The 9134-nt window shown below is 46.6% G+C and overlaps 1 protein-coding gene across 2 annotated transcripts in view; it reads left to right on the forward strand.

Annotated features, from left to right (window-relative positions):
- The window catches only part of LOC131088382 (gamma-aminobutyric acid receptor subunit beta-4), an 81214-nt gene extending 76830 nt beyond the window's left edge, over positions 1-4384 (forward strand). Inside the window, exons 8-9 of one of the 2 annotated variants that reach the window (XM_058032396.1) lie at positions 192-436; positions 3028-4384. In XM_058032396.1, coding sequence (XP_057888379.1) covers positions 192-436; positions 3028-3405 — 623 coding nt within the window. In that variant the 3' untranslated portion in view covers positions 3406-4384. Of the gene's footprint in view, positions 1-191; positions 449-3027 lie in introns of both variants that reach the window. The other variant, XM_058032395.1, reaches the window with a different exon arrangement.
- Positions 4385-9134: the final 4750 nt, after the last annotated feature.

The raw sequence follows: 9134 nt of genomic DNA on the forward strand, positions 1-9134 counted from the left end.
CTCCAAGTGTTTGCTGCTGGATCATTTTCTGCAGCAATTTGTGGTGGGCATGTGGGCTTAGGATACTGACAGTTGCACTGCTCCCATCCCTCCTGAGGCTGTCCAGCTGGAAGGAGGGATGTGGGAGCTGAGAACAGCATTCCAGGAAACCATCCCACGTGGGTAACAGAGCACCTGCCCTCTCCTCACAGGGGTCACCACGGTGCTTACCATGACAACCATCAACACCCACCTGCGGGAGACTCTCCCCAAGATCCCCTACGTCAAGGCTATCGATGTTTATCTCATGGGCTGCTTTGTCTTCGTGTTCCTGGCCCTCCTGGAGTATGCTTTTGTCAATTACATCTTCTTTGGGCGAGGGCCGCGGCAGCAGAAGAAGCAGAGCGAGCGCGTCAGCAAGGCCAACAACGAGCGCCACCGCTACGAGGAGAAGAGGGTGAGAGAGCAGGTTTGTCCTCTCCTTTCCTTGTGGCAGGAGAATTCAGGCTCTCCACTGGGTGAGCTGCTGTCTTGGTTTGGAAAGACAGGATTCTGCTAAGGAAGGCAGGAGTCTCTCCTAAAATGGAGAATGGAAACCCTCCCCACCCCTCCCAATTGTATAAATTTTAAATTAAGGGGCTCTTGGGCAAAAATATGGGAGCAGGAAATAACAGTTCTTTAATAGGGAGGGAAAAAAAGTAAAAGGATAAAATAAACAATGCAGTACACTAGAACAACACTGACAGAGTCAGAACCCAACCTGACACCCTGTGGGTCAGGATGTTGGCAGCAGTCCCATTGGAATTGTGGCTCAGCCCTCCTGCAGTGTCAGGGGTGGCTCTGCTGGAGCAGGGATCCTGTAGAGAAGGATGGATTCTTCCTCTGAAGATCCAGTGGAAGGAGAGGCAGCTGCTGTTCCTCTGGGGAGTTCAGTGGAGAAGCCGTGCTGGTGTCTCAAAAACCTCTGGATTATATCTGGGTAGGAATGCTTGGCTCCTCCCTCTGGGCTCACATCTCCCAATGGGATGCTGTACTTCTTATCAGCCATGCAGTGACATTCAATAGCTGTTATCAGCAGATGCCCCCTCCCAAGGGAGGAGTGAATGTGGTCACTCAGAGAGAGAGATAAGGCAAATTGCCGACTTGACAAAGGTAATCTGCCATACAGATGGTAATAGAAAACATCTTGCATTGCAATCTGGAACAGCTGCAGAGCAGTCTTTGTGCTCATCACAAGAGCTGAACCCCAGTTTCCCTTCTCTGGTGGTTACTGGGAATTTTTCTGCCTTGATCATCCTCATCCAGTCGCATCAGAGCCCTCCTCTTGCGTGGGGCAGGTGTAGCCAAAAGTCCCTCTGTGGGTTTTGGTCCTCCTGTGTCAGCAGAATCACACCTCCCCCACTAAAAATTTGCTGCAAGCTCCTTCTACCCCAGCAGCAGAGGTACTCAATGTACCCTCAATGCAGCATGTTCAGAGCTCACAAATGACCCCATCAGGGATATAGTCACCAAACTCTGGGGAAGAAAAGGAACTCCCCAACACCATCTTTTAAGTATTTTTTATTTTATCTATAAGTCAGGTATTACTTTATTCTGGCCAGGATGTTCAGTGGAAATCAGTCAAACCACATGTGATTCTTTACTAGAATTTTCACATATTTCTATGTTTAAAAAAAAAATCCCCAAAGAAATTCTCATTCTTTGGTTCTGCATTACACAATTCTTAATATTTGATCTCCTATTGGCTATTGATTCCTTCAATGCTATTTTTGGTCCTCATTCTTTGGCTCCCTTATCAATCTTTTCCCAGACTGGGAACCTGCCAGGGGTTTAATATCTGTTAATGTCTCTCTATCTCCTGTGTATCTTCTGGCTACTTCCACCTTGTTGATATTAAGCTCTCAGAATCAGGGAGCTGTTGATTGAAGCCTCACCCAGTGAGACTCAAACCCTCAATGAACAGAATCTTTTGAAGAGAAACCTCAATTTCCAGCCCCCTTTGGCAAAGGCAAACAAACCCATGACTAAAGTTAATTTTTTTATAAATTATATAATTTCCAACAGTATTGCTCCCCAGAAATCTGTTCAGAATCACCCCTAATGGTACACAGGACACCCAGTATTATATTTGCTGGGAAATGTCCCAGTGAAGGCCGGAATGATGAATCTAACTCCATGTTCTCAAAAGGCTAATTTATTACTTTATAATACTATGTTATATTAAAGAATACTATACTAAAGAATACAGAAAGGATACTTACTCAATGTTAAAAAGATAATAATGAAAACTCGTGACTCTTTCCAGAGTCCTGACACAGCTTGGCCCTGCTTGGCCAAAGAGTCAAAATAACTCACACCAGAATCCAATTGTTAGGAAAATTAATCCACAAATACCAGAGATTTATGTCCAAAAAGGAGACAGAGGAGTCCTATTTGGCTGTATTCAAACAAAGGAAGAGGCCATGGGACATTCCCCTGGGATCTCTCAACTTTTTGGAGGATGCAGCCTCCTTTATATCCCAATTTCCTGGGCACATTTCCCTTCTCTCTTTCCCCATTAGCTGAGGTACTTGAGAGGTACAAACTTCCTAGAACACCTGATACCAAAGATTTCCCTCTAATATATAACCCTCCCTTTTAATTTTTAATTCTTACAGAATTTAGGGGGTTTTCATTCCCCATTGTTTCTTTCATCTTTCAATGTCTAATTTCATTTATCAGGAAACCTAAAGTTTATTTGTAAAGGCAAATATCTTTTTCCATTCATCAATCAGTGGAATCCTTCCCCTTGTTTCTTTTATCTGGTTTTATCTACCAGCAGACCTATAGCTTGTTTGTAAACACAAATCTGCTATTCCTCTCACCTATGGGTAAACAATCTCCAAACTCATTCCAAAGGAGCAAAACACAGGAGAAGCAAACAAGATAAGAATTGTTTTCCTTTTCTCTGAGGCTTCTCAGCTTCCCAGGAGAAAAATCCTGGGCAAAGGGATTTTTCCAGGGAATGTGAATGCCACAACCCCTCTGTGTCTGTGTTCCCTGTCCCAGGTTGACCCTTACGGTAACATCCTCCTCAGCACGCTGGAGATGAACAACGAGCTGCTGGCCACGGACATGATGAGCAGCGTGGGCGACTCTCGAAACTCTGTCATGTCCTTCGAAGGCTCAGGAATCCAGTTCCGCAAGCCGCTGGCCTCTCGGGATGGCTTTGGCCACCACCCCACCCTGGACCGCCACGTCCCGCTGAGCCACCACGCCGCCGCCCGCAACCGCGCCAACTGCCGCCTGCGCCGGCGGTCATCCAAGCTGAAGCTCAAAATCCCAGACCTGACAGACGTCAGCACCATTGACAAGTGGTCAAGGATCATTTTTCCAATCACTTTTGGATTCTTCAACCTTGTTTACTGGTTGTACTATGTAAATTGATGCCTGCGGCCTCCGAGAGAGATAATAGGGACAGACACTCAGACAATGACAACACAGGAGTGTTGTGGTCTTTTGGGTTTGGGTTTTACTCTTTACTATCATTGTCATTTATTCCTATGGTTCATTAGATTTATTCTAAGCTTACTCTTCTCTTTTCAGCACATGTAGAACCACGGAGTGTGGGGTGGGGTAAAGGGAGAGAAAGGTATGGGAGGGGGTTTGGTTTCAGGGAGGGATGTGTTTGTCTTGATTTTGGTTTCTTGCTGAAGGACTTACACCACTGTACAAAAAAAAAAAAAAAATCCAAACCAACAAAAACAACAAAAACCAAAAAAAAAGGAAAGAAAGAAAAAAAGAAAAAAAGACAGAAAAAAAAGAAAAAACACACAAAAAAACCCCAAAACCAAGAAAATTAAAAAAAAAAAAAGAGGGGGGAGATTTAAAGAAATTGAGTCCAAAACTGGTGGGGGCGATAGGTTATCTTTGGCTGTGCTCACTAATGCTCTATCCTCACTTCCATTTCACTACTGAATTTCATATTTCACTTTTCAGTCCTATTATATATTTTTTAATCTTTCTTCTATCACTGCTCTTAACCCCTTCATGTTAATTCTTTCATGGATTCATGAGATGATGGGGTTTCATTCTCACGCTATGAGATTTTTCTTTTCTTTTTCTCTCTCTCCCTCTCTCTTGCTTACAAGCCTAAAAGAGTCTTTTAAACCAACAAATAAAAAGAATATTTATTTTGGAAGAGCTGGGAAGGGAGGGGAAGACGAGGCAATTATTTGGGAGGGAAGGGGCAACGTGGGGTTTATGGGAGGGGGGGGAGGAGGGAACTTATCAAAACTAAGGCACATTTGCAAGATGCCTTTTTCCACCTTCAGGAGTTTGCAAGCTGTTTTTCCTGTGTGAATGTGCGTGTGTGGAGCATCTGTGTGTGTGTGTGTGTGGGCACGTGTGTCCATGGATGTGTGTGTGCAAGCATGTTTTCTGGGGAGGGGGGGCTGGGGAGGGGGGTTTTGTAATATCTTTTGTAGAAAGAGAACACAGATGACATTTAACTGGCAGTGTGTTTGGGGGAGGGAGGGAGGGAATAGCAGGGGTTTTTTTTGCTCATTGCAGCTTCACCAGGTTGGAGGTCGGGGTCCCAGCTCCAGAGGCAGAGCTGGGGAGGCAGAGTGTGCAAATTGGCACTTGCTGAGGGAAGAGAGGGATTTGGGATCAGCAATAGGGCAGTGCTGCTGGTCACTGCTGGCATCTGATCTTGAGGAGAGTAAGCCGATTCAGTCCTCAGAGGAGGGGTTGTTCCTAGTCATCCCCACCCTGAATCTTCCTTACTGAGCCTGGAGAGAAAAGCAGTTGCAGGATTCTAAAAATTCAACCCTTTGCCCCTCTCCCTGTTCCTTATGCCACACTCCAGCCCGTTGAGTGACCATAGCCTGCATCAAGGCACAGGAAAGGCTGGATATCATTTAACTTTGTAATGTTTCAGGATGGAAAAAATAGGGAAATGATAATGATCCCCTTTCCTAAGAAGTTCAACAGTGAATGGTGGGCTGGCAGCCTCTGATCTGTGCTGCTTCTACCAGACCTCCCTTTATGTCTGTTAAGATGTACAGAGTGTAGAAAAAAGCACCCTGTGCCCTTCCTTGCAGATGATGAAGCTGAGGATGAGGTGGGGTTCCATGGAGCATCATCCTGCTGGAGGATGATGGTCTCCAAAGGCTGTGCAGGGGGAAAGGTTGAAGGAAAATGCTGAGCTTGGTGCTTGTGGAAGCCCCTGAGTCTCCAGGAGCCTCCATCCACAGGCATTCCTGAGGAAGGTACAGGAAGGGAACTTGGCCTTGCACAGCAAGGTCTGACTTTCCCAAAGGAGCCAGTGAAAACCACTGAATTATTGGCCACTTTGGCAATCACTGATGATTGATAATCTCCCTGACAATATTAATAAAAGCCATGAAAATGTTAAATTCACAAGTGCAAAACTTTAACCCTAGGGTCATTCTGCCGTTACTAGAGTAATGATGAGAACCTTGTTCTTACCTGACAGAGTTTTTTCGTGTCAGACCCACGGACATCTACATTGCCCTTTAGTCAATCATCTTTTTATTTTCCTGCTAGCATTCTCCTCCCTTTTCCTTGATTCCCATTGCTTGGGAGAGCAGAGTGATCCCCTGCAGACGACCCTGATGCACATCTTTCATTCACTAATGTATGTCTGTACAATACTATGAAAATGTGAATCTCTCCAGGCCTGACCCAGTAACTCTGAAGTCAGGGAAAGTTTTGCCTGGACTTGGCTGAAGCAGGATCAGGCCTCATCAGAGTAATTATTGTTATTTTTATATCAGTAATGTGTCTTATGCAGAATCTGAAGCATAAGAGTAGAGCATCTCCCCTTCCCCATGTGTCTGTCCCTCTCTCAGTTCATGCATGCACATGTTTGGGCCAGGCCTGCCTGGACTCACCAAGGTTTTAGCACAATTGTTAAATCAGACTTATATTCTCCCTTGCCCTGCAGAACAGTCTCCTGCTGGTTTCCCCATCCATGAGCAGTGCTGCTGGGGATGAGTTTTCCCCAAATTGCTGCAGTTCATGGTCTGTATGGGTCTGTACAGGAATAGGAGTCTGTAGGACCAGGTAGTTCTGTCTACCTGATATGCAGGAATTAAAGATTGGCCAATGGAGAAAATTACACTTCCTAGTGTGATTCTATTCAGAAATATCTTTTAAATGCTTTAATGGAAGTCATAAAGTTGTGCTTTATGACAGCAGAAGTAGAATGTCAGTGGATCTCAGCATGGCATGGCTGCAGCTCCCACATGGAAACTGCTTATCAGCAGGTCCAGTTTGCAAGGGGAGCCTAACCAGGTGATTGATGATTCAATAAAATATTTAAAATTTTACCCTTTATATCTGTGATTGCAATGTAAAGGGTGGTCAGAAGGATAAAAGTGGGGAGAAAAAGAGGCAGTTATAAAAAGCCTATTAAGATTGGAGGGAAAACAAATGGCTGTGGGGTAAGAAATTCTGAAGCTGAGGAAGATGACTCAGGAGCTGCAGGAATCTGACAGTTGTAGTAAAAGCCTGACAAATGTGTGGTATGAGTTAGGCACCCGAGAGCTGTCTGAGCTGGCCCCAAGGCTGGCAGGGCCAGCAGCACACAGATGATGCAAACCCCAGAGATGCTCTGTGCTTCTCAGAGCTGAGCCCCACATGGGGTGGGGTCCTGCAGGTACAGCCTCCAGAAACTGGAGATCAGGCACAGGGAGGCTGTGTTTAATATTTGAGGCTTCAATCCAGGATTGAGCCCAGTGACAATCCAAAAGCTTTCCAGGGAAATAAAGCTCTGCTTAGCAGATTTCTTCTCCTGCTGGGACTGGGAGCCAGATTCCTGTGTTGTGGCCTCAGTTCTCTGTTGGCTGGGCTCTCTTTCTTATCAGGAGTCATCCTAGTTTCTCTCTTTGAATGTTTCTAACTTGGTATTACCAGGTCAGTGTTACTCACAGAGTCAGTACATCCAGACTCCTGGACTTTTGGGTCCAACACAATGATCTTTGCCAAAGAGTGTGTGGTCAGGACTGGTGACAGTTCAAGAGCTGCCTTACACTTGCTGGTGATGGGGCAGAGTGCTGGAGAACAACAGACAGTCCTGGGAGTGGGATGAGGAATAGGAAATGGGAGGGAAGGATGCTGAAGGCCTTTAGGAATGCTCTGCTCACAAAGTGAGCTGGCACCTCTGTGTCCCCCCTCCACAGCTGCCTGCTGCACCCCTAAGGAAGGCAACAAACCCCTGTCTTGTTTTGAGGTCCAGCAACCCAGAAATGACACAGAGAAGGAAAAACAAGGCATTTTACTGATGTTCAAGGCTCAGAGGTTTCAAGCCATCGCAAGCATGAGTGTGACCGGAAAGGTGGAGGGGATTTCCATGCTGCATCTGGTGTGCCCACTGCCCTCCTTCACTGAGGGGAAAGGGGGAAAAGGGTTTGTGAGTGCTTTTCCGGAGTGGAGCTGTTTCTGGCTTTTGCTGCAGGGGTGCAGGAGGCAATGCTCAGGGCCTGGTTTGTTGGCAGGGCTGCTGCTTGCTGGCTTGTGGTTTTTAGCATTTGAACATGAGGGGTGTTCTGGGCTGCCTGAGGGGGTCGGGCTGGGGGAGAATGTTTTGCACCTTTTCCATGTGTAACAGCCTAAGGACGGCATGTGGAAGAGGAGAAGGAGGAGCAGAAATAGAAATTAAATCTCTCTCAGGACATACATGGCCAACACAACTCTATTGCTTCATTTTCTGATACTGTATAGTGCTGTCACTCAGGGACCTTTAGTGACTGGGACCTTGGGACTGTAATTCTGCCTGTCCCCTTCCTATCCCCCCTTTGCCTTGAGTGTTGAGAGATGAAAAGACAATGAGAGGAAGTGCAGAAGAGGGAAATGAGCCCTGCTAGCAAACCCCTGCTATTCCATGGGTGACAGAAAAGCTTTGGTTACTGAGGTAAAAGGAAGATGTAAACCTTTATATTCATGGCTTTGAGCATAAACCAGCCACTAGTGTATATAGGATAAGTTGACAGTGCATGAAACAAACAGGACTGTAGGTTTTAAATGGCATCCAACTTTCTTGCATGCACATCTGACACCATGCCAGCAGCTTATGTCTTGCAAATAAGTAGGGAACCTGCCAAGACTTGGCACTTCCTCTGTCCAATGGACAGCACATCCACTTCCCAGAAACAGAGCCAGGAAAGGAACTGATCTGGCCAGTCTGTTTGACCAGATCTGCTCCAGAGGGTCTGGCAGGAGGAGATAGGGGGTGAGGAAGGGAGCTGGTTTTGTTCTCTTTGTTGTGGGGAGGAGGAAGGGGTTTAAATCTCTGAGCTGTTTTCAGACAGAAGAGAAGCCTCTGGAGCTGCAGATCAAAGGACAGTGGCTTTAGGGAAGGTGGTTACTGGAATCCTGATGGAGAGGAGGGCTTGAGGAAAAGGTGCTTGGTGGGAGAGAGCTGTAACTTCAGAAGCAGAGCAAACAGGAGAGAGCTTTTGAAAATATATGTGCAATACATCAGGTTTGCAGGGACTGGGGCACTGGGGACAGCCCTGAGTCAGACAGGCTGGGTCCAGCTGCAGGCAGCACTCCAGGAAGCCCAGCCATGGCAGCAGTCCCTGGTGGGCACAGCCTGTCCTCTCTGGGGGACAGGGAGGGCAGGGACAGGGAAGGAGGGAGACTCAGGGTGCGTGGCCATCAGCAGAGCTCAGTCCCTGGGGGCAGGGACAATCAGATGCATCCAGACAAAGTTGCAGGAGCTGGGCTGAGATGTGCAGGGGAGTGACCGCTGTGCCAGGCTGGGGCACGGCTGAGCCCTGCCCTGGGGTCACACCAGAGACAACGAGGCAAGAAATGTCCTGCTGGTTACCAAATGCTTTCTGGGAGAGGAAACTGGCCTTACCAAGCAGGGCAGGATGTCTTTACAGTAGATGTGAAAGTTGGGATGGGGCATGGTTTGGGTGAGAGATGTGAAACCAATGTGTTGGAAGCAGGACCTAACGCAGATGCTGGGAGGGAGGGAGGGAGGGTGGAAAGGTGGGAGGGAAGGGAGCAGAGACTGGGGAAGAGAAGTTGTATATAGTGTTGGGTTTTATTTTTCATTTCCTTTTGTTCCTTTTTTTTTCTTAAAGAAAAAAAAAAAAGTTGTTTGATTTCTAATGTCTTGATGTAAACCAAATGAAAATGGT

Source organism: Melospiza georgiana, chromosome 12 (assembly GCF_028018845.1).
Source record: "Melospiza georgiana isolate bMelGeo1 chromosome 12, bMelGeo1.pri, whole genome shotgun sequence".
In the NCBI taxonomy this organism is placed as follows: Eukaryota; Metazoa; Chordata; class Aves; order Passeriformes; family Passerellidae; genus Melospiza; species Melospiza georgiana.